The sequence below is a fragment of the Medicago sativa genome, chromosome 4, assembly GCF_051527215.1.
Source record: "Medicago sativa cultivar Bolivia chromosome 4, Bolivia_mono, whole genome shotgun sequence".
Classification (NCBI taxonomy): domain Eukaryota; kingdom Viridiplantae; phylum Streptophyta; class Magnoliopsida; order Fabales; family Fabaceae; genus Medicago; species Medicago sativa.
In genome coordinates, this window is record NC_140752.1 from 86601928 (window position 1) to 86629032 (window position 27105).

The 27105-nt window shown below is 32.1% G+C and overlaps 5 protein-coding genes and 1 long non-coding RNA gene across 7 annotated transcripts; all 6 read right to left on the reverse strand.

Moving 5' to 3' along the window:
* Positions 1–225: 225 nt before the first annotated feature.
* On the reverse strand, positions 226–1183 carry LOC146933157 (uncharacterized). Its single transcript, XR_015007385.1, has 2 exons — positions 846–1183; positions 226–536 (listed from the first exon to the last, which is right to left on the reverse strand). It is a non-coding gene; the product is annotated as an uncharacterized LOC146933157 (long non-coding RNA).
* A 1851-nt stretch (positions 1184–3034) lies between these two features.
* Positions 3035–4404, reverse strand: LOC146933158 (uncharacterized). Its single transcript, XM_085704892.1, has one exon. It carries the CDS (start codon positions 4402–4404, stop codon positions 3391–3393), a length of 1014 nt encoding a protein of 337 aa, XP_085561018.1. The 3' UTR covers positions 3035–3390.
* A 1524-nt stretch (positions 4405–5928) lies between these two features.
* LOC146933159 (arabinogalactan O-methyltransferase 1-like) lies at positions 5929–7136 on the reverse strand. The gene has a single exon (XM_085704893.1). The coding sequence runs from the start codon at positions 7134–7136 to the stop codon at positions 6255–6257; it is 882 nt and encodes a 293-aa protein (XP_085561019.1). The 3' UTR covers positions 5929–6254.
* Positions 7137–12374: 5238 nt separating this feature from the next.
* On the reverse strand, positions 12375–16475 carry LOC146933160 (squamosa promoter-binding-like protein 2). Its single transcript, XM_085704884.1, has 5 exons — positions 16172–16475; positions 14551–15203; positions 14215–14351; positions 13209–13424; positions 12375–12990 (listed from the first exon to the last, which is right to left on the reverse strand). Exons 2-5 carry the CDS (start codon positions 15171–15173, stop codon positions 12659–12661), a joined length of 1308 nt encoding a protein of 435 aa, XP_085561010.1. The 5' UTR covers positions 15174–15203; positions 16172–16475; the 3' UTR covers positions 12375–12658.
* An 819-nt stretch (positions 16476–17294) lies between these two features.
* On the reverse strand, positions 17295–21018 carry LOC146933161 (squamosa promoter-binding-like protein 12). Its single transcript, XM_085704887.1, has 5 exons — positions 20883–21018; positions 19395–19963; positions 19069–19205; positions 18197–18334; positions 17295–18064 (listed from the first exon to the last, which is right to left on the reverse strand). The coding sequence occupies exons 2-5, from the start codon at positions 19931–19933 to the stop codon at positions 17736–17738; spliced, it is 1143 nt and encodes a 380-aa protein (XP_085561013.1). The 5' UTR covers positions 19934–19963; positions 20883–21018; the 3' UTR covers positions 17295–17735.
* A 1368-nt stretch (positions 21019–22386) lies between these two features.
* On the reverse strand, positions 22387–26050 carry LOC146933162 (squamosa promoter-binding-like protein 2). Of its 2 annotated transcripts, none has more exons than XM_085704889.1 (5): positions 25950–26050; positions 24268–24887; positions 23949–24082; positions 22940–23053; positions 22387–22806 (listed from the first exon to the last, which is right to left on the reverse strand). In XM_085704889.1, exons 2-5 carry the CDS (start codon positions 24855–24857, stop codon positions 22616–22618), a joined length of 1029 nt encoding a protein of 342 aa, XP_085561015.1. In that variant the 5' UTR covers positions 24858–24887; positions 25950–26050; the 3' UTR covers positions 22387–22615. The 2 variants fall into 2 exon arrangements, with proteins under 2 accessions (XP_085561015.1, XP_085561014.1); XM_085704888.1 differs by having other exon boundaries at positions 25889–25999.
* Between the last annotated feature and the right edge of the window lie 1055 nt (positions 26051–27105).

A 27105-nucleotide genomic window follows, 5' to 3' on the forward strand; every position in this document is an offset into this window, starting at 1 on the left:
AAAAGCACAAATTTTAGGCACTCATAGGTCACTCGAGAGGATTTTCGGTTTACTATTCACACCGTTGTTTTAGCTAATACTATTCACACCGTTGTTTTAGCTAATAGACTCATTATAAGGTTTTTCATATGGAGTGGTATGTAATATGTTTCTTCGTAAATGTCCTTATTCCGCAGAAGCTAAGAAATTTGTCGTATAAATGTTCACGTCTGTACATTTTACAACTTTCAAAAGTGAATTTCCAAATTATTTTCCTGGTTATGTAACTCATTGGATTTATCTACAACCCTTATCCATAAGATATATTTTTGGAATGATGTTAAATACACCATAGCTATATAGTTCATCCACCACATATTTTAAAAATTATAATCCTAGATTATATCACATTAATGAATATATACCACTACATTTGTTTTAATTGCAGCATTTCAAATTCAATCACAACTCGCATTCGCAAGATATGTCTTATTTCTCACATTAATTTTTCTTTCCAGCTTTCCCTAACAACTCACATGCTTCTTAATCCAATGTACCTGATTTATATTTTCAAGTACAAAATAAAAACATTAGAAAAATATGTTCTCTAAAATTATGATAATTAAGACAGATTATATACACATACAATGGAAATTAATTTAAGAAAGAAATGCTGCTTCTTACTGGTGAGTCATTTGGATTTTCATAATACATAGTATTTGTTCATGCATAGTTGACCAATAAATCATAAACATTTTATGTTGGTGATGATGATGGTGTAATTGGTGACTTAATCAACTATGCATGAAAAAAATACTATGTATATAATATAACCTTAAATTTTGTTTATCTAAAACCTTATTTACCTCAGCCATGGATCGAACTTTCCTTCTGAAGCTAGACATGTACACAGAAGGGATGTTGCTGAATTGGTTAACTCTAGACCTGCTAGAAATGGTGCTCATTGACATTGAGCTTGATATGATAGTTTGATAAGATGATACAGCCATTGATAATAATTCCTTAATGTTACATTGCAAAACTTAAGAACTAAATAGAACAGTATATATTCTGAGGACTAGATTTGTAAGTCTCACTGCAATCTTTCTTAAGTTTGGTGGTGTACGAAGTGCCCAAACATCAATCTGTGTATTTTATGACCAATTGTTATCATTGTTGGCCACAGTTGGAATTTAATAAAGAGCGCCTTTTTTTTCCTACGGTATATATTTTTGCAAAAAAAAGTCAAAATCAAATGCAAAATTGTGTAGCAATTGAATTACCACAAAAGTGCTGAATATTTTCGTAGAGAATATAATTCTTTCTTATTTTGATGTAGTGCTGAATGTCTTTTCAAATGCCAAAGAAGTAGTTATCCATTTTGAATGACTAGCTTGTACGGCCTCCGCGAAAGCCTCCAGACGAATTTCGAACAGCTTTGAAGGCTACCCTTCTTCAAGATCTGTGTTACTATCGTCCGCTGCCGGAAACTCCATGTGAACTTCTCGGTAGCTTGAGTTCTGCTTTATCTTTCGTGTGTTTGTTGTTGTTTTTGTGTGTCATTTATGTTGTACTGTGTTTTGTGCTTCATGTACTGTGTTTTAGTATAGTTGGTTTTAAGCTTTTGCATAAACGAAGCCTGGATCGTAGGTATCACAAAGGGTATGTTGGCCTTTATGAGGACGAATCCAGTTTCACTACCTTTGGCCTTTATCAACTGATTTGTGTCCAGCGAGACAAAGTGAAAAAATCCGAGACCATGTGTAGTCGAAATGTGCGTGATAAGGCAGAAGAAATGATCCGTAATTGGATAGGAAAAAAGACTCTGGATTCTCACATCTCCTTTGTCAGCATTAGAAGATGGAAGTTGATGAATGAGTTATTAGGTTATGGAATTTGGTTTAAGCTCTCATGTTTGTCTTCAAAGCTTATGTGTACTGCAAATCCTGTTTTAATAGGTGTTTTCCCTTGTATTAACTCTTCAAATTTGTTGGGGAATACCCCTTCAATGGCTCCTTGTAATTCTCTCTTTATTATGAATTGTTAAAGCTTTTGTTTACCGTCAAAAAAAAATAATGTAAAAAATTTCAAACCCTAACGCTAATTTGACAAAAAAGGATAAATAACTTATGTCTGTTTTTCAGAAGAAAAAAACTAAAGTGTGCTTCAATCTCTCAATACTCACGTTGACATCATACGTTTTGGACGAAGCTCCACTTGCAGGTTACTATACCACAACAATGACTCGTTGAGTTATCAAACATGCCCTAAATTGAATCATTCACATAATTATTTTGATGAACAACGTTAGCAATACACTTTTTGCGATACACTCTCTAATTAATTGGTTTCTAAATGAGTCCCATTAAATTTATGTGAAACCTATATAATACAGTAGAACTCATTTAAATTTCATCCAAGTAGAGATGATATATTGAAAAAACTAGGTTTGAGAATGTATTGTTAATACATAACACAAGACTTGGTCCCCACTTTGAGAGCTTGCTTTATTTTCGGGTTCTTTGGCCTAGCCAAATGCAGCATGTGGTTCAATTTGGACAATTCACCAAATTAGGCAAATGACCTAATTGAGATCGAGTAGCCCATTTTATCATTCTACGCTATAATTAATAGGAGTTTTAAGTGCTTCACGCTACATTCACCATTATCTTTCTCTTTTCTATATTTGTAAAAAATCAAATTCAGTGCTATAAAAAACTGAGATGCCACAAAAGTGTTGAATACTTTCTCTATATTGCCAAAATTAACAATGCCCACTAAGAGCACCCACATCCATGCCACTCTACATGGGTAGTATAAATGGGTCCCACGTAATACTTTATACTATTACTTCACACTTTTCAATTATTTAAACAACCCAACTACATTTTCCAAATATCCATACTACTCTTACAAAACTTACAACGGGTCCCACTAATCTTACAATATACTCCAAATTTTACATTAATATATAAAATGTATCTCACAATATACTCAAAATGAATTAAAATAAGTTATAAGAAAATACAATAAAAAACACATAAACGTTAAAATAAACTACTAGCACAAAATAAAAATAAAAAAATACATAAACGTTAAAAAAAAATACATGAACGTTTAAAATAATTTTTAGTTGTGAATATTCTCATGCCCAAAACGTTCCCATATATGTTCTATTAAGTCTTGTTGAAGTTGTCGATGAACTTGCTTATCGCGAACATTGTGTCTTCTACGCAAGAACTCTTGAAAATCATTATTAGAATCATTTGGTGGTGCAGTCGGGCCATTGCCTAGATGATCATAAGAATAATCAAAGGTTCCACCATATGTGGCACGTTCATCTTCAACAATCATGTTGTGTAATATGATGCACGTATCCATTATACGTTTTAGTGCATCTAAGTGCCAAGATCAAGCTGGGTTACGTATGATCGCAAATCGGGATTGGAGAACTCCAAACGCTCGTTCGATATCTTTTCGAGCACCTTCTTGATGTTGGGCAAACAATTTTCTCTTATCCCCCTGTGGCATTGGGATGCTTTTCACAAATGTTGCCCATTCGGGATAAATGCCATCTGATAGATAATACCCCATGTTGTATTCTGTACGATTAACTGAAAAATGGACTTCAGGAGCTCGCCCTTGCATAACATCATTGAAGACATTAGATTGGTTCAACACATTGATATCGTTGTTTGAACCCGCTACCCCAAAGAATGCGTGCCAAATCCACAAATCTTGTGAAGCAACTGCTTCAAGCATAACAGTGGGTTTACCATGATCACCTCGAACATATTGCCCTTTCCATGCAACTGGGCAATTTTTCCATTCCCAATGCATACAATCAATACTCCCAAGCATACCTGGAAAACCACGTGCCTCCCCCATCTGCAGTAGGCGTTCAATATCTTCGGCGGTTGGCTTTCTCAAGTATTGTGGCCCAAATACACTAATCACACCTCTTGTAAACTTATCAACACATTTTAGTGTCGTGGATTCACCAATTCTCAAATAGTCATCCACACTATCAGCAGATGTTCCATATGCCAACATACGAATAATAGCAGTGCATTTTTGTAGCGATGAAATACCTGATCTACCAGTTGCATCAACCCTCAGTTGAAAATACTCATCATGTTGACCAAGAGCTTCAACTATGCGAAGGAAGACATGTTTACTCATTCGGTACCTTCGACAGAATTGCTCATCTGTGTACACTGGAGCTTCTGAAAAATAATCATTGAATAACCGATCATGTCCTTCTTCACGATTCCTCTCTATATTTCTTCTTTGACGTCTGGGCTTACTTGAGCTCGCATGTTGCTCTTGACTTTCAAAGTAAAGTCGCACAAGTTCTTCATCCATGTCGTCATTCATGTAATCCATGAACATTTTTGCAATATGGGAAGGATTGGAAGGATCCATGTGAAGAGAAGTTTGGTATTGATTGCGAATAAAATGTGCAAAAGAAAAAAATTAAAGAGATAAAATTAATAGTTCAAATTTAGACAATATAGAGATGGAAAATTATAATAGATTGAAATTTAGACTATGGTGCATTTTATAAGAAGTAAAAACAAGAAAATTTATTGCTATTGCCGTTGCAATTTAGCCGTTGTTCAACGGTAAAAATATTTAGGCTTCAGTTTTGAAAAGCAAGGTGAGAAAATAGCCAAATCAATTTTCAATTCATTATAATATTATTTAGAGGTGTATGAATTCTGAATTGCTACCGTTGCCAAAGTATACCACGTATCCATTTTATACCACTCTTAGAGCATCCACAATGGAGACTCTCATCTTTAAGGTCTTAAATGGGTCCCACATTGACACATCACTTTTTAATAATTTTTTAATAATAATACCTAATAGGTACTCAACCACTCCAATGGAGATCCTCTAACAAAAGGTCTAATTGGGTCCCACCAATATTATTTATTTAATACACTATCTATTTTAATACACTTTTTAATTATTATTTTAATAAAAAAGTGATGTGGGCCCATTTAAGAATGAGGTCTTAATTTAGACCTTGCATCTTTTAAGACACTCACTTTTTTTTCCCACAATGGGGGTACCTATTAGGTACCAGGTCTTAAATGGTGAAGACCTCACCATTGTAGATGCTCTTATCACATCAAATAGTGGTGTCTTTACTGACAAGCACTGTGGCATGGTTGAAAAAGCAACTTAAGCACCCCGCGATATTTGTGCTCTAACCTATCACCATTTTTATTTGTACAAGCTATTCACGACTTCCGCTTTTCTTCTTACTAAAAGCAGTTCATTCTTTCTATCTCCAGAAACATCAACTAAACTAAACTAAGATTGCAGCTATTACAGCAAATGAAACATCAACTGAGTAGCAGTTTTGATATTCCTTTTAAAAAAAAAAAAAAAACAGTTTCCATATATTTTATAATAATCATTACTCCATTTGGTGAATCTTGACTTTTTCTTGACCACATAATTAGGCAAATGAAACTTTGACCATTTTTTAAGAAAAAACTGACTATTTTGTTTGACTTTTCCATCAACGACTTTCCACCCCCATTTTGTTTTAAAGCAAGTTATTTATTTGCCACATGATAGAAGGTACGTTATTGAATCTTTCCTTTTTGTATATGAAAAACAAACAAATTTCTCTAAACATAGTTCAATTGTTAAGAACATGACATTAGTGATCGGATACTATTTAAATTTCTCACTTATTCATATGTTTCAAGTTGGATTTCTAGCCAACTTGGGAAAAAACAACAAAAAATGAAATCCTCAAAACAAAAAATGGAATAGAGGAAAATCGGATTCCATCAAAATGGGTGAAGTGAATGAAAAGAGTGAAATAGAAAAGGACAGACCCTACCTATATTCGTTGCCGGCTATTCAAATGGAAAAGTCCAAAAATCATAAAAAATAAAAGTAAAATAAGAAATTCCTCAAGCAGCCTCGTGTCATGAAACGAACAGTTCAAATTAAACATACGATCACCACCGTCCACCTATAAAATCTGACTCCACCGACAATCATGAAACGACATAAACCAAATCTATAATCACTAATCACGCCAAAAGTAAACAACAAAATTCAAATATAAAATTGTACTACTCCAGTATTATTAAAAGCTGTAAAAATTTGTAAAGGTACGACCGATACAATATCACTATTCCCTACAACAACAATGTTTGTATCATCACCACCATTCATTTTAGATCAAACTCTATCAAAGTATTGAAAAATCCGAAGCCATAATCAAAATAATTAAGGCTTAATTAACACTAACAGAAACGAGAATCATGAGTGGTACGATTATTACCCAAAGCAGGAATTTCAAAGTGCCAAAGCCTACCAACACCTTTCACCAAATTCTTCCTACAAAGAAACTCTTCTGCATAAACTTTCTCAACCTTCCGATCCACATCATGCAAAAACACGTGCGTCACACCGGAACCTTTTCTATTTCTCGCCATCACCGTCATTGAAAATATCGCCGCCATTCTCCCCGGCGCCTCCGCGAAATAACCTCTCGGCGCATCGATCATTATCAAATCCCACTCCGTTTCGTAAACCTCATCGGGAAGATTATGCAAAGCAAGCTTACATTCTTCGTTTCCTTTTAGCGTCGCCTTCGCCGGAGAACAAGAAGGTTCAGATTTATACGATTTGAGAAGCTCGTCTGCTTCTTGAAGCTGTGTACGGTAATGAACCGTGAATGCTTGTAACTCCGGTGCGTCTTTAAGAACGGTTTGAACCCATTTTGGATCTTCTTCGAGAAAGAGTGTTTTTCCCTGTGGGTTGAACCCGGCCCACATGAGTGAATCGTGACCTAGACCGAATACGAGGAAGTTGAAGGGTCGGTTTAAGGATTTGATGACGTTTAAGGTTACGGAGATTTCAGAGAAGGATTGTTGTGGGACAACATGGGAGGTTGCGTAGTGAAGAATAGCACGAAGCTGGATCGGTGTTGGGTTTTGGTTTTGGTTTGAGGTTTGGAGTTTGGTTCGGGTGAGAGAACAGAACAAGGTGTTGTCTGAGGTTTGGAAAATTGTTGTTATGAAAAGTAATGCTCCGATTATTCCTAAGATTGATAAAAGAACTACGGACCAACGTTTTTCAGTAACGAAATGGTAACGGTTCCTCGTTCTTTCATTGGCTTGCATATTGTGTTTGTTTGTGTGTGTTTTTGGGTGTGGAATGAGAATGTGGATGAAAGGGGTGATGATAACGTTGTGAGGGTTGAGAATTGAAATGAGGGATGAGGTGTAATAATAAAAGAATAAAGGATGAGGTTGGGTAGTGGTATTAAATATATAGGGTATTTAGACTAACACATTTGCTAATGCGGTAGCACGACTGCAAAAATTGTCATTGTGTTGTGTTGGCATTGGCTTAGAGTGATACATTTTTGAAATTTTCAAAATGTTGTCGTGATCGACATGTGTGTGGACTGTAGATATGGGTATTTTTTTTTTTTGAAGAAAGATATGGGTATTTTTGTCACGTTACAATTAAAATCATTGTAAAATAAAAAATAAAAAAAATACAATTAAAATCATTGTAAAAGAAAAAAAAGAAAATACAATTCATACAGGTATTTGACTTATTTTAATTTTCATATATTTTTCTTTAATCAATGTAAAAGAAAAAAAAGAAAATACATCGGTAATGCTTAACGAAATATTTTTATTCTTGCATTGCAATAAAAATATATTTTTTTAATGACAAATGTTATGTTATTCTTCTCTTTACTATGGCTTGAACATATCTTATCTTGGCTAAAATATTACAAATTTTGGCTGAAACGTCCATTCAATATTTATTTACTTTTACATAGAAAAGCTATACATATATCTTAGTACATTGTGTTATTATTTTTTTTATACCTTGTTTGTACTTTATAAAACCAAATTGAAAAATGGGAAAAAAATCTCCATATTCATATTAATTATTATTCATCAAACCATATGTTAGTTTTATATATTAAACTATTAAAATCATTGTTCCCATGAGCTTAACTAAGTCGGTAAGGACAATAGATAATTGGATAATATATACAAGGTCTGAGGTTCGAACCCCGGACATAAAAAAAAAAAAATAATATTAAAATCATTATCTTTAGTGCAGATTACTACACTGATTATTTAAAAGTTTTTCATTGGCTTGGAAAAAATAATTTGATGTACATGTCTCTTTTTTATTTTACTCTTCCATTTAATTATTTATAAGAAATAAAATTATATTAAAAAATGAATTACCCTCGTCATTTATTGAATATTAACTTACGATGAATATTAATCATTGAATACGAAGAATTTATTCATTTTGACCACAAAAAAAATATAAAGTCAAAGAAATTGAGTCAACAAAAAATAAATTCAAACTTGACCAAAATAATTCAATAAATATATTTTTTGAGAAGAAAAACAATTAAATATTTTTAGTCATTAGTTTTTCTTTTCTTTTCTTTTGAAAGGTATTTTATTTTAGTCAATAGTTAAACAGGGAAATACTTACTTGGGTTTAACGTCCCTAAATTAAAATTATTTAGACACAAACGCACAAATAAAAAAAAGAATTAATTTAATCATATCATTCATATTTTTTTTATATGTCTTAAAATAGTTTTAATTAGGATTGTGTCCAAGTAATACTCTCACCTCTAAAAAAAAGAGATTTTCTCAATTGAATATTAAATTTTTCTATAATATCATTTTTGACATCAAAAGAATATATGCTCTTTCCTTCAAATCAATCAATTTTTCCCATTAAAGAAATCAATCCATATACGCTCTTTCATTTTTGCATTCAAATTCCAATGGCTTTGCCCCTTGTACTACTTTTCACTCTCCAAATTTTTCCATGTTTTTAAGAGTGTGACTATGCAAGTTTTGAGATATTTTTTTATTATATTTATTATATTAGTTTTTAACTAGTGTTTTAGGATAATTTGTTAGCATTTTTCATAAATAAAAGTATCAATCAACCAAATTTTATTCAACAGTGCAGCATTTGTTATAGAATAAATAAATAAATATGAAGACTTGTATGTCCAATTTAATATTTTTTTACAATAAAGTAAGATATAATTTTTTTGATCAAATAGTTTAGTAGATAGAAATTCATTTTTTAATGTAAATAAGTGATGTGTTTAAGATCTATATTAAAACTTTGAAATTATTGACACGGTTTAAAAACATCTATAGAAATTAGGGTTAATTATGTTTCTAGTCCCTATAAAATAGCGACCTTGTAAGTTTAGTCCCTACTTAATTTTAATAGCATTTTTAGTCCCTATAAAAAAAAATTTACTTATAATTTTAGTCCCTGCTAAAACAAAGTTTGATTAATTATCCTTAAACTCTTAAATTTTTGAACGATTTTTTTGAGACAAGATTAGAACACTATGAAAGGTTCGTTTACTAAAATTTAGAATTTTCTGACATGAAATGAATTAAATATGAATTTTTTAAAACGACAAAAGTTAAAGATAAAAAGTAATAAAATCTGGATGTAGAAATCAAATTTTGCGATAATTTTTTGCGGACGAACTTTTAGTAATGTTCTAAACATGTCTGCAAAAAATTGTTCAAAAATTTAAGAGTTTAAGCATAAATTAAACAAATTTGAATTGAGTAGGGACTAATACTCAGTGCAGAAAAACAAAATTAGGGACTAAAAATGCTATTAAAATTAAGTAGGGACTAAACTTACAAGATCGCTATTTTATAGGGACTAGAAACATAATTAACCCTAGAAATTATGACGAACTAGAAAGTCACTTAACTTTGTTTTTTATTAAGGCAGGCACAGTACTTCAATATAACGTGCCATGTCATGCCAATATAATAGGTTAATGTGATCCACTGAATTGTATTGGTATCCTTTTTGCATATAAAATGAGTTTGGTTTTTTTGCATAAAAAATGAATGTACGACTCCTAGTATATCTTTAATGCATATTTTTCTTTGGTGGAGTTTCTCTTTCGAATATAAAATGAATGTACTGTATGAGAACTAGTACATGCACAGGAAAAAACTTGTATCTAAATCCATTACTGGGCACGAAATTTCTGCTTCTTAAATTAAAGGAAACGGTGGTATTGCATTTCAATTTTTTGGGGTCAATTAAATGTGTTTCATAAATACGTGTCCAACAGTCCAACAACTGTACCAATACACATGCTTCTATACTCATCTTTTATAGTAAAATAGTAAAAAGGTTGAAGAAGGTCCATCCCACGGAAAATGTACAACTACATTGATCTATCCTATTTATTATTGTTAATAGAAATGGAAAGTTCTACTAATAAAGAGTTCTATTAATTGAACTCTATATTTCTTTTAATAAATGGGGAAGATCTTTACTCATACAAGTTCGATTGAGTTTGTGATAAAGAAGATAATCTAAAAAGAAATGGAAACGTTATATAGAAGAGTAAATTAAAAAATGAATTTTTACCTAATAATAATAATAAATAACCGATATTTTACATTAACAAATTTAAATTTATTAATTAATTTTCATATATCTTACGGTAATTGATTACTTTATTTAAATAATATTTATAAACGAATTCGTATTTAATTACTTATCAAAAGAAAAAAAATGTCATTTTATATTTATCAGATAATTTAAAATTTTTGTTCATTCCATCCGAAATTTTGTCTATAGCTCTACTACTTATTGTTGTGATGATTTACGATCCAAAAGTGTTTCATACTTCACGTTCAGAATTTTGCATTTCAAAATCTACTTGAATTCTATAGTATGTAGTACTTGTTATTAGTTTGGTTATAAATTTCGTTAACTATATTATGGATATCTCTCCATGTTTGTAGATGTCTCTCCATTATTAATGTTAATTTGAACATTGGACACATGAGCAACAAAAACGTTAAAAATATATATGAAAAATCAAAAGATCTACATATACCTATAAACCTACACAAATAAATAGATCTACACATACCAAGTGAAGAAAAACGAGTGAAGATAGATGACATAGAGATCTAGACATACAAAGTGAAGATAAGCGACAACGAGATTTATACATACCAAATGAAGAGAGAAATTAGATGATGGCTTCTATACCAAATAAAGAGAGAGGAGATAATGAATATATAAGTTTAAATAAAAATATAAGTTGAAGTTTAAGACGTGTACAAGAGTATAACATGCTTCTTTAAAAAAAAGAAGTATAGCATGCTTAAACAATAGATGTGTCAATAAATAAATGATACATTTTAAAAAAAAAATTATAAAAGTATAGATATCAAAATTGTGCGTTCTACTTCTTAAAAATTAACATACTATGTTTTTCAATGTAAAATTGTTATTTTAGATTGTTTAACATGTGTTCTTTGCGTACAAGTTGGCATGACCCAAATAATATTAAGCCTTGATAACTTCTAAATAAACGATAATTTGATTAGATTGATAACTATGAAATAAATAAAATTGGCCACACTTTTTTTTGGAAAGAACTTTTAAACCTAATTGACAATTATATCCGGTTTAAAGTTAATTTTTTGAAAAAGATTACTTTATAAGTTACGCCTTAACATTATATCTAGTTTGTTGCCCACTTTACTCTCATTCATGTCTAATTTTTTTCTCTCTCTATCTATATACACACACACTAAGACACTAAAAAAAAAAAAACCAAACATTTATTGTTTATTTGGTAGTTGAATGTGTTTAAACTCCGACACTGCAGATTAACCATTTGATTGCTCTCATGAATAATACTGTACTATTGAATTTTCTTAGGTGGTTATTGGATCTATATGTCATAAACACGTAGAGTGATGGGAGCTGATAGATGAGATTTATCCTTCTTAAATGTCATGAAGAGCCAGCCTTAACCACAATGAAAACATCTTATTCCAATTTTGAACAAATGATTTGGTGTTTTTTCATATAAAACATGCAAGTATACTTAAAGTAGTGAGAGTGGTCTTAAGAAAAGAAACTATTAATCCAATTAATTGCGGACCATGTGCTGATTTCAAAACTTGCTAAAGTGCCTTTTATCAGCTTAGGTACCTTGGATTTCCAAAAGATTTTGTGTTGAAGGGTGGTGATTTCTACGTTCTACATCTAGCAACTAGACAGTTTCAAGTTCAGTTTGCAAAGGGAACTAAAATTAGAGCAAACTAAGGTACATCTAGAATTGAATTGATAAGGGTCATTTTGATTTCAGAAAAAAATTCTTTTCTTTCAGTTGGAATTATAACTATATCATCTCATTATTTTTTTAAGTCCCGTTTGCTAAACTTAGAATACAAACCAACAAAAAACTGTCTTTACTGAACATAAAAAAGTTTGAAAATAGAAGTGATGTTTTTGTTATTAAAAATTACTGTCATAAATATAATGAAAAGGGGATCCAAAGGGGATCTAAAATGTTCATAATTTCCACTTCACTTTAATATATTACAAAGAAAATGACCTTTGGTATGATCAGATTAAGCTTAACTATTCTGAAAATGCAGCTAACCGAATAGCATGCATAACTATTTCCAGAACTGCTTTTTGTTTCGATATGATACTACAAGAAAAGAGAGATAATAAACAGTCATTACAACAAAAATTTAGGTCCTACAAATCAGAAATCATGAGATGGAATCTAGCTTGCCTGTAAATTTGTTAGGTTTAAACTATCTGGGGTGAGACATTCATGTTAGTCCAACTGGTGAAAACACGACTCAAGGTTCTCAGAACATTGAAATTCTTGAAAATGATCGCTTTCTTCACAGTCTGAGTTTGAGATCCACATGCTGGAATCGACATATTGATCAAGAACACTGTGCCAATATTCTGATGAGGCTAGAGGCATACACTGACTCGTTGTGTGTGCTATGGCTTGAGCGGTACTGGTTGTACAATCTAAATGTTCTAGAGAAACGGATTTGGTCGCATATGAATCCCACGGACTGGTTGACAGAAGAGAGGAAGCACAGGTGAAGTCTTGTGTAGCATCTGTATCAGAGAAGCTAATGAAATCTTCTACACCTGCAAAAGGTATTCTACCAAATGAATAACACTGTGCAAGGGATATTATTACATACTTCAATACCATATTACTCTAATCAATTACACCTGGCAATATTTGCATGGTGGTAGCAATCAATATGGCCAAAATAAATAGATTATGTTTACATGATAAATGTAACAATCTAAACTTAGTAGAAAATCATGAGGCTTAATTTTAAAGTAAGACGTGAACTGACCTGCATTGATCCTCTTGGTTTCAAGGACTTTGGATGTAAAATGGACATCGGAATCATCAGATAGCATAGTTACAGTACTTGGTGTGCCAATGTTGTCGTTTATAGGCTTCAAGAGAAAATCTTTTGTTTGGGGGAGCTCGCTGTTTTGTATGTTTTGCAAGGCTAAATTTATAGCAGTCTTTGAATAAGCAAATGGGTTCATCTGTTGCTTCTCATCTGCAGAACTAAAATAGATTAGAAGATAAAAGAGAATGGTAAAATTTGCATCATTATCGTGAAATGAATGATTTGAAAGTAACTATAATAAACATAAATGAACTAAAATTGGCTACTCTTCGGTATAAGTTTTGACTAACAGCTTGAAGTTGAATTTTTATTACATGAGGTTTTAATGAATTTCATACTCACACCAATCTAGTTTTAGGAACATCATACTCGCGTTCAAGTCCAAACAATCACGATAACTGTTTTCTTGTGCCTTTAAGTAAATCCACTATACAGCCCACAACTCTAATAGCAATCCCTTCTAGCAACTCTAATATGACCATTACTCTGCATGGTTATTATGAAATTGATACTGCTAGAACTCTTGAACATGCTTTATCTTATTCGTGTCACAAAGGATTAAGCATCTTTATCTTTAGGATGTATGACAATTGAAAATCCAAAAAGATCCATGAAATAAATGAAAAATGACCAGTATTTACAAGAAGTTAAAAAGATAGAAAATTGTAGAAAATTAAGAAGTTTTGTCACATGACATTAGTGTCTATTGTAACTTGCAAGGTTACCTATAAAGTTAGTAAGCAGGAAAGCAAAGAAAAGAAAAGTGATGTCAAGTATTTAAGTTTTTCAAACAATCTTCATTCAGCAATGTTAATACTCAACTATAGCCTGCATAGCATGGTCTTAGACTTCTAGATTTTTTTTCCAGGTTTAACAACCTAAATCAAATAACAAGCAGAAACGGATATAAACTGGAAAAATAAAGAAAAATAAGTATTACCACAGGGTGACGAAGACAAAGATGATTGACTTGATTGGGCAGTTTTACAATAATGATTACGGCGCAATGCATTGTGTTGTGAAAGACGTCGTCTGCAGCTTTTCTTCTTTCCATCAAACTCAAACAGATCATGGAACCTTCAGCATTTTAAGCAAAGTGATCAATTCTAGAGCAATTTATTCAACACCATCCAAAAAAAAAAGCAAGTTTAATCAGATTGAGTAGTAATATTAACTTCTAATGATGTGCTAGCAAGAATTCATCATTCCAAAATAATACTATTATTTCCTATGTCAATTAGATCCAAACAATCATACCGTTGTTAAGAAGCTTTACCTGCTACATTGCTGGCAAAATCGTCGTTCCAAACCATCTATAACTACCATAGGAGATTTGGAATGATCTACACAAACTCTTCGTTTGCGATAATAATGTTTTGCCGATGAAAGGTCAAGGCCACAACCTTCAACCTGGCAGAGAGGCGGACATTGTAAGTTCTGAGCATTGGACTTACATTTCCTTCCAACAACTAAAGATGACGCGTCCTCGAATTTCATCCTTTTACCGAGTTTTAGATTGAGCAATGGTTCACTAGATACACAAGAAAGCATTGGTGCATTAGAAGCTTCAATAGGCCCTTCTTTAGGTAATTCAATTTTACCATTGGAATCATCATGGGAACTTTCAAATGCAAATTTACTGGTTTTGCTAATATCCCTAGTTGGTGATGAACTGATTGAATCTGATTTCGAACTCCCTGATGTAGAACCAAAAATTAGCTCAGAGCCAGAATAACCACTTCCAGTTGGCGTATCGAACAACCAGACATTATTTTCTCGGTCTAATTCGATACTCCAGTTTGGTGGTTGTAATTTTTTATTTTCAGTAGCTTTTGTATCGGGTAATGGTAGGCTATCCCATTCCCACCGTGAAGAGGGAGATTTTGCATCCAAATCCATCAGAAAAGCTCAGAAGTTAGGGAATCTAATCTGCAAAGTTAAAATCAAATGAGATTGCTAATACTAATTCTGTTGCTTTTCAGGAAACAAGAAAAATTATAACAAGGTTTTATAGACATTTTAACAACTCAACTGAAATAAAACCACTTATAAACAGCATAAATTATTCATAAAATGCAAAAGGCATCAAGAATATATTACCTATATGTATACATTAAAGAAATCATAAAAACACACATATTAGAAATATTTGAAACTTCATTGTTTTTAAAAAAAAAAAAAAATCAACACTATTACTAATTGTCAAGGAAAAACATGGATTAATATTTAATACCATAAAACACAACATCAACTTAACAGTTATTTATTTTTGCTGAATCAAAGACAAAATTTCATATTTTCAGCATAGAGGGATAGAAAAAAAAAAAAAACTCATGGAAACTTATCTATCTCAGAACATGATAAATCAAAAAAGATACAAACACATTTGAACGACAAAATCAAACACAAAAAAAAAAAAATTAAATCTTTTTTCATAAAGGGTTTTTCTAACATGTGCAAATTTGCACATAATAAGAAGTTTAAAGTAGTAAGTTTGTATAGGAACTTGTGCATTTTATATTAGATATATAACTTTTTAATAAATAAATGTGTTTTTCAATAAAAAGTTGCTACTTTTAATATCCTTAATTTGCACATGTTAGACAAACCCTTTCATAAAAAATCTGATCTTTACTTTCATTATTATTATGATGATTATCAAAGTGTTTGGAAAAACAGAAAATAGTAACATAGAGTCTACAACCATAAATGGGAATAAATAGTGCAAAGGTAACACAACCAAACACAGCACTACCAGTTGTAATCATGATTTGATAGTAGAGTGAGATTCATAACGGTTAAACTTGTTCACTTATTATTTTATCAACAATGATGAAATGAAATGAAATTGAGAAAAGAAGAAAAGATAGAGGAAAAAGAGAGAAACAGAAACATACTGGAATGGAAGGGTGAAGAGTGAGGGAATGTGGAATGGGAAAAAAGTGTTTCAACTTTTAATCCATTTTTTGGAATAAACAGAGAGAGTGGAAGTGTGGAACAGTGACAGGTGGACGGATAAACGACAAACAGCTAACGTTGTTTGTTTGAATGGAGAAAAAGCGTTTCAACCATTTGGATTGAGCGAGCAGAGTAGCAGAGAGACAGAGGACAGGTGGCCCAGAAACGACAAAATGAAGCAGGTTTCTTCTTCTCTCTGTCTCCATTCTCCCCACAGCAAACAACATATATTATGTGCATTTTAATTACAGCTAAGATCGATTAACTATCATATGATTGATTTTATGTACTAATTTGAATGTTATCAGACAAAAATTTGAAATAGTTATCTTAATTATCATAAAAATAAATACTTCCTTTGTCTCTGAATAATAGTCGTTTATGCACGACTATTAAAGAAATGATTAATTGTGTTGATTTTGATGGTAAAATTAGTGTCATTTACTAAAACACCCTTATTAATTGTAGTTAGTGGAGTAGTTAAGTTGGATGTAATTCAATAAATAAGGGTATAATAATGGAAAAAATAATAAATATTGTATTTGTATTTTAAAGTGACAATTATTTTGAGAAAAAGAAAAAATAGTAAAGAGACAATTATTGTGAGACGGAGGGAGTAAGTTTGTTTATACTCCCTCCATCTCTAATTACAAGACTATTTACAAAAAGAGTTTGTCCTTAGATATAAGACCGTCCACAAATTTTTAGATGCATTCATTACTCCCTTTTAACTATACCCCTTGGTAACTAGGAAGGTGCTATGCTTCAACTTTTAACATTGCACATGTGCCAGACGTTTGGACTTGACCGAGAGATTTATTTGATAGTCGTGAAGTGAATTGGTCTTTTATTTTTGTGTAAACTGTGTATATTCTACGCGCTATTGTAAAAACTAATCCCTCAAATAGGGTAGAATCATAATTGGCAGCATAACTCTCCCTCAAGAGATTTATAAGGGTCATTTATAAAAAGTTCAATGAGCATATACTCCGACATCAGATGAGAAACCACCATTTATCTATATCATGCTACTAATCACAAGACATCCTTACAATAGTGAGGTGATTGACAAAACAATAGATTTTCATTGGATGTTAGTGTAAAACTATTTTACACGCATATTTAAATCCCTTATATAAGGGTACAAACATTTGGAAACGGAAATGATATTTTTGTAATTCAAACTTGTATCATAAAATGAAAATAAAATCCAAATGGCTCTAAAATGTTCAAAACTACAACTGCACTTTGATATATGACAAAGAAAATGATTTTTTGTATGATCAGATTAAGCTCCACTATTGTGAAAAAGCATTTAACCTAATAGCATACAAAACTCTTTCCAGAAGTGCTTCCTGTTTCAATAAGATACCAAGAAAAGTGAGATAATAAACGTAGTTATTACAACGAAAATTTAGGTCCTACAAATAAGAAATCGTGAGATGAATCTTTGTTGCTTGTAAATTTGTTAGGTTGTAACTATTTGGGGTAAGAACATTCATGTTAACCCAGCTGGTGAAAACCATACTCATAAGGTTCTTTGAACAGTTGAAATTTCTGAAAGTGATTGCTATCTGCAGAGTTTGAGATCCACATGTTGGAATTGACATATTGATCATGATCACTACACCATGGCTCTGATGAAGCAAGAGGAATGCGCTGATTCATTGCATGAGTTATGGCTTGAAAAGCACTGGTCGAGCGATTAGAATGTTCTTCAGAAATGGATTTAGTCGCATATGAATCCCACTGATTGGTTGACAGAAGAGAGAGAGCACAAGTAAAGTCTTGTGTAGCATTTGTATCAGAAAAGTTCATGAAATCTTCTACACCTGCAAGAGTAAAAAAAAATCAGCACAAAAATGTGGCAATAAACGTGAAATAACCTGGATTGATACTCTTGGTTGGAAGGACTTTGGATGTAAAATGGAAATTGGAATCATGAGAAAGCATATTGACAGTACTTGGTGTGTCAATGTTGTCTTTTGCAGGCTTCAAGGGAAAATCTTTTGCTTGGGGGAGCTTGCTGTTGTGCATGTTTTGCCAGGCTAAATTTGTAGCAGTCTTGGAATTAGAAAATGGACTCATCTGTTGCTTCTCATCTGCAGAACCAAAATATATTAGAAGATAGAAGACAACAGTAAAATTTGAATCATTGAGAAATGAATGACTTGCAATTAACTATAATAAACCTATGAAACAACCAAAAGTGGATGTTCTTTGGTCTAAGTTTTGACTAACAGCAATTTGAAGTTGTATTTTTACTAAACCAGGTATTAACGAATGGCATACTCATACAAATCTAGTTAGTAAATACTTCGGCTTAGGAATGTTATACTCGCGCTCATGTCCAAACTCTAACAATCAGGATAATGATTTGTGTAATTCTGTAATCAAGAGTACGCTATGCCTTTAACTAAATCAACTATCTAGTCCACAACTCAAAAGTTTAATCATGTTTACCATCCAGATGTATGACGATTGAAAATCCAATAAGATCTATGAAATAAATGAAAAATGAACAGAACTTACAAGAGGTTAAAAGATAGGCAATTGTAGAAAATTAAGAAGTTCTGTTGCATTACATTTAATGTCTCGTGTAACTTGCAAGGCAAACTCTTGAGTAAATAAGCAGGACAGCAAAGAAGAGTGGTGTTAAGCATTTCAATTTTTCAAACAGTTTTCATTCAGCAATGTTAATAGTCAACTAAGGCATGCATAACATGGTCTTAGCCTCTTAGATTTCTACATTTCATTTTTTCAGCTTTAACAATCAAAAACAGATAACAAGCATGAACTGAGATAAACTGCAAAATCAGAGAAAAATAAGTATTACCATTGCGTGAATAAGATAAAGCTGATTGGCTTGATTGGACAGCTTGACGATGATATATACGGCGCCTTGCATTGTGATTTGAAAGTTGTCGTCTGCAGCTTTTCTTCTTTCCATCAAACTCAAACAGATCATGGAACCTTCAGCATTTTAAGAAAAGTGATCAATTCTAGAGCAATTTATTCAACACCAACAGCAAGTAGAATTAGATTGAGTAGTAATATTAGCTTTTAATGATGTGCTAACAAGAATTCATCATTCGAAAAAAATACTATTATTTTCTATGTCAATTAGATCTAAACAATTATACAGTTGTTAAGAAGCTTTACCTGCTACATTGCTGGCAAAATCGACGCTCCAAACCATCTATAACCACCATGGGAGATTTGGCATGACTTTCACAAACTCTTCGTTTGCGATGATAATCTTTTGCGGATGAAAGATCAAGAGCACAACCTTCAACCTGGCAGCGTGGTGGACATTGTAAGTTCTGACCATTGGACTTGCATTTCTTTTCAAGAATTGAAGATGACATGAGATCCCTTGAAAAAGAAAGATTTTTGGAATCACTTTCTGGACAAACTTCCTCAAAATACATCCTTTTACCAAGTCTTAGATTGAGCAATGGTTCACCAGATACACAAGAAAGGTTTGGTGGATTAAATGCTGAACCATGAATTAACTCAGAGCCAGAAGAACCACCTCCACCGGGTGTATCATACAACCCGAAATTGATTTCTCGGTCAAGTTCCATACTCCAGTTTGGTGGTTGTAATTTTGGGTTTTCAGTTGCTTTTGTATTAAGTAATGGTAGGTGATCCCATTCCAACTCCAACTGTGAAGAGGGAGATATTGCATTCAAGTCCATCAGAAAAGCATAGAAATTAGGTAATCTAATCTGCAAAGTATAAACCAAATGAGATTATCAATGCTAATGTTGTAGCTTTTCTAATCTAGAAACAAGGAAAAGTATAACAGGGTTTTATAGACACTTTAACAAGTTAAAGAAATGAAACTGCTTATAAACTGCATCAATGATTCACAAAATGCACAAAGAATATACATATATGTACACAGTAGAGAAATCATAAAAAACATCTAAAAAGTGTGAACCTTTTCATTTTTTTTAAAATAATCAACACCATTAATATTTGCCAAGGCAAGAAAAATGGATTAATCATACAAAAACAACTTCTACTCAACAGTTAGTGATTGTTATTGAATCAACACTATTTCTAATTGCAAATGAAAAAATGGATTAATATCATAAAACACAACATCAACTAAACAGTTACTGGCTGTTACTGAATCAAAGACACGATTACATAGTTACAGCATAGAGATATAGATAAAAAAACTGATGAAAACTTAACTATCTCAGAAAATGATAAGCCAAAAAAAGAAGACAAACACAACAAAATCACTTCTTTTTCATAAAAATGGATTAATATCATAAAACACAACATCAACTAAACAGTTACTGGCTGTTACTGAATCAAAGACACGATTACATAGTTACAGCATAGAGATATAGATAAAAAAACTGATGAAAACTTAACTATCTCAGAAAATGATAAGCCAAAAAAAGAAGACAAACACAACAAAATCACTTCTTTTTCATAAAAGTCCAGTCTTTACTTAAACTATTATTATCAAAGTCTTTGAAAAAGAGAAAATAGGAACATGAGTTTACCATAAATAGTAATTAATAGAGTGGTATTCTTAACAGTTAAAGTTGTTTATTTTTATTTTAACTGCAAATATAAAATTCAAAAAAGAAGAGAGGATAAAGGAAAAACAGAGAAAGAGGAACGTACCACTAGAATGGAAGGGTGAAGGAAGAGTGGGAGTGAGGGAGCATTGTTTGTTTGTTATAAAAATGATGTTTTGAATAGTGACAGGTGGTGGCAGAAGCGACAAACAGCTAGCTAGCTATAACGTTGTTTGTTGTTTGAATGGACAAAGCAGTGTTCCAACCATTTGGAATGAGCAGAGAAGCACAGTGGACAGGTGGCCCACCAGAAAAGACAAAACCATCCAGCCTTCTTCTTTACTACCCTCAGTAAGCTACTTCGTCCTTAAGTAGGCTAGTTCAATGTTCAACATTGCACGTTAATTAACATATCGAATTGACGGAAGGACTCATTTGATAAACGTTGAAGAAATTGAGATGAGACGATTTGATTATTTTTAAAAAATTAGTTATTAAGTTGACCGTTGGTCGGCTACAGGGCCGGCCCATAGCCCGTCGGGGCTGGGCTATGGCACCGGGCCTCCAATTTTTTGGGGCCCAAAATTTTTTTTTAAAATATGTAAGACACTAAATAATGGTTATATATCTATTAAAAGCCAATAATTTCAATATGTTTAGCGTGCTTCAGTGGCTAGGATAGTTTTTGTTGAGTGAGAGGTAATGGGTTCAAATCCCACCCACCAAAGTGTAATTTTTAATAATATTTTTTTTTTTAAAATGACTTATTTAATTTTTTTGGGCCCATAATTTAATTTTTTTTGCATCCCTTATAAAACTAAAACCGGGCCTATGAATTTGTTAAGACGGCCCTGGTCGGCTACATGGATAGAATTACACTATAATGTTCTATCATAAACTATATTGAGATCAAAACATATCTATTTTGTTTGCATGGGTTACTTTTGTTTTTCCATATTGTTGTTACTAAATAATATAGATTTGTCAAAATATATATAGTTTTAGAATATGTATATAGATTTGTTCTTTAGGTTTTAGAAAAGTAAGCAAAGGAATATAAAAATGCAGCGAACTAAGGGTATGGCAACTGGAAAAGAAAAGAAGAAGAAGAAGAAAGTTGAAAAGGGGCTACAATTGGCATTAGAACAGGACAGATATTAGATTATATAAATAACAGATGACAAGGGTTATTTTGGATTCAGAAAACATTTTTTATTTTCAGTTGGAATTATAAAAAGAGTTCAATGAGCTTCTACTCCGACATCCAATGAGAAACTACAATTTATCCATGTTGTACTACTAATTAATTTCAAAATATCCTTATAATCGTGAGGTGGCCAACAAAACAATAGGTTTTCATTGGATATCAATGTAAAACTATTTTACACTGACAATGTATATCCTTTAAATCCTTTATTGAAGGTTACCAACGTCTGGAAACAGAAATGATATGAAAATAATTCCAAACGGGCTCTAAAATGTTCAAAATTACCACTGCACTTTGACATATGACAAATAAAATGACTTTTAGTATGATCAGATTAAGCTCCCCTTTTTTGAAAATGCAGTTAAGTGAGTTAACTAAATCACAAGTAAAAATATTCCCAGAATTGTTTCGTGTTTCTCGCTATGATACCACGAGAAGAGAGAGATAATAAAAATAGTCATTACAACAAAAATTTAGGTCCTATAAATTTATTAGGTTGAGACTATTTGGAGTAAGAACATTTATGTTAATCAAACTAGTTAAAACCAGAAAAATAAGGTTCTCTGAACAGTTGAAATTCTTCACATTATGAGATCCACATGCTGGAATTGACATGTTGACCATGATTCTGATTAAACAAGAGGCACGCGCTGACTCATTGCATGAGTTACGGCTTGAACAGCACTGGTTGGACGATTAGAATGTTCTAGAGACATGGATTTAGTCGCATATGAATCCCATGGATTAGTTGACAGAAGAGAGAGAGCACAAGTAAAGTCTTGTTTATCATTTGTATCAGAAACGGTAATGAAATCTTCTACACCTGCAAAGTTATAACAAATCAGCACAAAAAATGTGGCAATAAACGTGAAATAACCTCAATTGGATACTTTTGGTTGCAAGAACTTTGGATGTAAAATGGACAACGGAATCATCAGAAAGCATAGTGACAGTACCTTGTGTGTTAGTGTTGTCTTTTGTTTGGAAGAGCTTGCGGCCGTTCATGTTTTGCCAGGCTAAATTTGTAGCAGTCTCTGAATTAGCAAATGGACTCATCTGTTGCTTTCCATCTGCGGAACCAAAATATATTAGAAGTTAGAAGAGAGCAGTAAAATTTGAATCATTGAGAAATAAACGACTTGCAATTAACTACAATAAACCTATAAAAAAACTACAATAAACCTATAAAAAACTAAAAGTGAATGTTCTTTGGTCTATGTTTCAACTAACAGCAAAATTTAAAGTTGTTTTTTTTACAAAATCAGGTTTTAAAGAATGGCATACTCATACAAATCTAGTTAGTAAAGACTTCAGCTTAGGCATGTCATAATCACACTCAAGTCCAAACAATCATGATAATTATTTGTATCATATGCCTTAATAAGGAGTACGCTACCTTAATTCTCTAAAGACTTAGGCTCTTAAATCTGCCTTTAACTATATCCAGTCCTCATCCCACAACTCTAAATATAGCAATATCCTTTCTGACAATAAGTAATTATCAAGAATAACATGACTGTTACTTTGCATGGTTATTATAAAATTGTTACAGCTAGAACTCTTGAACATGCTTAACTTATTCATGTTACAGAAGATTAAGCCTCTTTACCATCGAAACGTATGACAGTTGACAATCCAATAAGATCTATGAAACTAAAGAAAAAATGAGCAGAACTAAAAAGATAGGAAATTGTAGCAAATTAAGAAGTTCTGTCACATCACATTTAATGTCCATTGTAACTTGCAAGGTAAACTCTTACGCAAATAAGCAGGACAGCAAAGAAATGTGACGTTAAGCATGTCAAGTTTTAAAACATCTTTCATTCAGCAATGTTTATTGTCAACTAAGGTATGCATAACATGGTCTTGTGTTTCCACATTTCATCTTTTCAGCTTTAACACCCAAACATAGATAACAAGCAGAAACTGAGATAAACTGCAAAACTATTGAAAAATAAGTATTACCACAGCGTGAAGACAAAACTGATTGACTTGATTGGAGTGCTTCAGGCTGATGCTTACGTCGCCTTGCATTGTGACGTGAAAGTTGTTCTCTGCAGCTTCTTTTCTTTTCATCGAACTCAAACAGATCGTGGAACCTTCAGCATTCGAAGCAAATAATTCAACACCATTCAAAAAAGACAGCAAGTTTAATCAGACTGAGTAGTGATATTAGCTTATAATGATGTGCTAACAACATTTCGTCACTACCAAAAAAAAAAAAAAAAATTATTTCCTATGTCAATTACATTGAAACAATCATACATTTGTTAAGAAGCTTTACCTGCCACATTGCTGGCAAAATCGACGTTCCATACCATCTATAACCACCATAGGAGATTTGGAATGACTTTCACAAACTCTTCGTTTGCGATGATAATCTTTCGCTGATGAAAGGTCAAGGCCACAACCTTCAACCTGGCAGCGCGGAAATTGCAAGTTCTGACTATTGAACTTACATTTCTTTCCAATACTTAAAGATGACGCAAGATCCCTTGAAAAAGATAGGTTTTTGGAATTACTTTTCGGACATACATCCTCAATGTACACTCGTTTTCCGAGTAGAGTGAGCAATGGTTCACCAGAGACAGAAGAAAGCTCTGGTGTATGAGAATTTCCACAAGCAAAAATACATGTTTTGCTATTATCCCTATTTGACGATGAACTATTTGAAGCTGATTTTGAACTCCTTGATGCAGAGCCAAAAATATCACTTCCACCAGGTGTATCGAACAACCCGGCATTGATTTCTCGGTCTTGTTTGATGCTCCAGCTTGGTGGTTGTAATTTTGGATTTTCAGTTGCTTTTGTGTGGAAGAATGATTGGTGCTCCCAGTCCCACTGGGAAGAGGGAGATATTGCATTCAAGTCCATCAGAAAAGCTTAGAAATTAGGTAATCTAATCTGCAAAGTATAAACCAAATGAGATTATCAATTCTAATGTTGTTGCTTTTCAAGAAACAAGGAAAGGTATAACAAGGTTTTATAGACATTTTAACAAGTCAGAAATGAGTGTGTGTTTGTTTTGCAGTAACAAAAATTGATTCTATGAAATTGATTTTAGCTATGAATAAGTTAAGTTGAAAGTGATTTAGGTTCGGATATATCCATGTAAAAGTGGCCTAAACGATAAACTCAAGGCCAAAAATCAAGTTTAGAGGAAATAACTTCAAATTATAATCATTTTGGAGGGAAAATCAATTCTACTAAAGAACATCGAAACATGTAAAAATCAATTTTGGTATCTCTAAAAGTAGAGCCAAACATACCCTAAAGTAACCACTTATAAACTGCACCAATGATTCACTAAATGCAAAAGGAATCAAGAATATCTATAGGCATGTATTCGGTTGAGAAATCATAAAAACACACATATTAGGAATATTTGAAACATCTAAAAAGTGTGAGCCTGCTAAGTTTTCAAAAAAATATAAATAAATGAACACCAGTACTTTGCCAAGGAAAAAAATGGATTAATCTTACAAAACACAACTCAACTCAACAGTTAGCGATTGTTATTGAATCAAAGCACAGTTGCAGCATAGAGGGATAGGAAAACATTCATGAAAACTTATCTATCTCAGAAAATGATTAGTCAAAAAAGACAGAAACACATTTGAATGACAAAATCACTTCTTTTTCTCGTAAAAGTTCAGTCTTTACTTAAATAATTATTATAAGAGTCTTTTGAAAAGAGAAAATAGTAGTAACATGAATCTAAAACGATAAATGAGAATAAATAAATAGTGCAAAAGTAACACAACCAAATACAGCACTAGCAGTTGTGAGCATCATTTGATAACAGTAGTAATAATAGAGTGAGATTCTTAACAGTTAAGCTTCTTGTTCATTTTTATCTACAAAAATGAAATTCAGAGAGGAAAAACAGAGAAAGAGAAACATACTAGAATGTTGAAAGAAAGAAGTGGGAGTGTTGTTTGTTTGAACGGAAAAAAACGTTCCTACCATTTGGAATGAGCAGAGCAGAGCAGAGCAGAGGAGAGTGTGGAAGTGGAACAGTCATAGTGGACGCATAAACGACAAACACAAGCAGAACAGAACACATACTATTATGGTACGTGCATTTCATTCTTTCTTTTACTACTTTTTTTGTTTGTCTTTTTTCATAATCTTTTTTTTTTTTTTTTTGTTTTTTTCTCAGCCACCTTAATAAAGATAAAATCAAACAAGTACCCCTATCTTATTCTTATGTACTATTTAAATTTAAAATTTGAATCTTTTAAAAAAAATAAACATTTGAAATAGTTTTCTTCATTTAATATAATTATTAATTATGATTCAAAAACTAAATTTGTTCATTATTTCGCATGGGTTACTTCTTCTATTTTTATCTATTTTCAAATAAATTTTTATACAAAATTCAATTTGTATATTGTTGGTTGATAATATATATAGTTCTGAGAAAACCAAAATATGTACATTAGACTAAAATAATTGCAGTTATGTTATCTCCCTCTTAAAAATAATAATTTAAATTAAATAATAAATATATCAATAAAAAAATATTGTATTTTTTTTTTGTTGATAGATAGATTGTTCTATACAATAATAATTCCATAATATAGAAAAACCAGAATCACATGATATTAAAGATGGGTAGTGCTGGTCTATGAAATGGTAGGGCAATATGGTTGAGCAACAGTGTTGCGATGGCTGTATGATGGGTGTTCTCAGTCGTCTCTCAATCGCAAATGGTTTAGGGTTTGTGGGAGGAAAGAAGAATGAGAAGCGAAATAATATAAGAGGAATTTATTTGATCCAAAATAATGAAAGACTATTTTAGATCTATTTTGGAAGTTTCAAAATTCAAGAAATCAATGTGGGAGGGACTAATGTGTCCTCCTATCAATTTTTTCATAAACAAATTTGAATATTATTGTCAATAGGATTATGTCCAAATTATTGGAGTCTAAATTGGATGTTTAGCCTTAAATTATACATTTTATAGATAGGGTTAGGCCAATATTATTTTTGTGCGGTGACTTGTGAGAATAGTCTTTTTTGAGGGGTTGTGAGAATAGTACTTTTTTCATTTTATACCTTTATAAATTAACTCTAAATCAACACCAAACGATACGTGGAAGCAGTTTTATCGTTTTAT

Coding starts and splice junctions, on each gene's coding strand:
- LOC146933158 (XM_085704892.1), bottom strand. CDS start 4,404: ATGGATCCTTCCAATCCTTCCCATATTGCAAAAATGTTCATGGATTAC.
- LOC146933159 (XM_085704893.1), bottom strand. CDS start 7,136: ATGCAAGCCAATGAAAGAACGAGGAACCGTTACCATTTCGTTACTGAA.
- LOC146933160 (XM_085704884.1), bottom strand. CDS start 15,173: ATGGATTTGGATGCAAAATCTCCCTCTTCACGGTGGGAATGGGATAGC. Junction 14,352..14,550: donor TTTTGCCAGCAATGTAGCAG/GTAAAGCTTCTT, acceptor AAAATGCTGAAG/GTTCCATGATCTGTTTGAGT. Junction 12,991..13,208: donor AACCAAGAGGATCAATGCAG/GTCAGTTCACGT, acceptor TACCTTTTGCAG/GTGTAGAAGATTTCATTAGC.
- LOC146933161 (XM_085704887.1), bottom strand. CDS start 19,933: ATGGACTTGAATGCAATATCTCCCTCTTCACAGTTGGAGTTGGAATGG. Junction 18,335..19,068: donor TTTATCTTATTCACGCAATG/GTAATACTTATT, acceptor TTGGTTCTGCAG/ATGAGAAGCAACAGATGAGT. Junction 18,065..18,196: donor AGACAACATTGACACACCAA/GTACTGTCAATA, acceptor TTACTCTTGCAG/GTGTAGAAGATTTCATGAAC.
- LOC146933162 (XM_085704889.1), bottom strand. CDS start 24,857: ATGGACTTGAATGCAATATCTCCCTCTTCCCAGTGGGACTGGGAGCAC. Junction 24,083..24,267: donor TTTTGCCAGCAATGTGGCAG/GTAAAGCTTCTT, acceptor CGAATGCTGAAG/GTTCCACGATCTGTTTGAGT. Junction 22,807..22,939: donor AGACAACACTAACACACAAG/GTACTGTCACTA, acceptor ATAACTTTGCAG/GTGTAGAAGATTTCATTACC.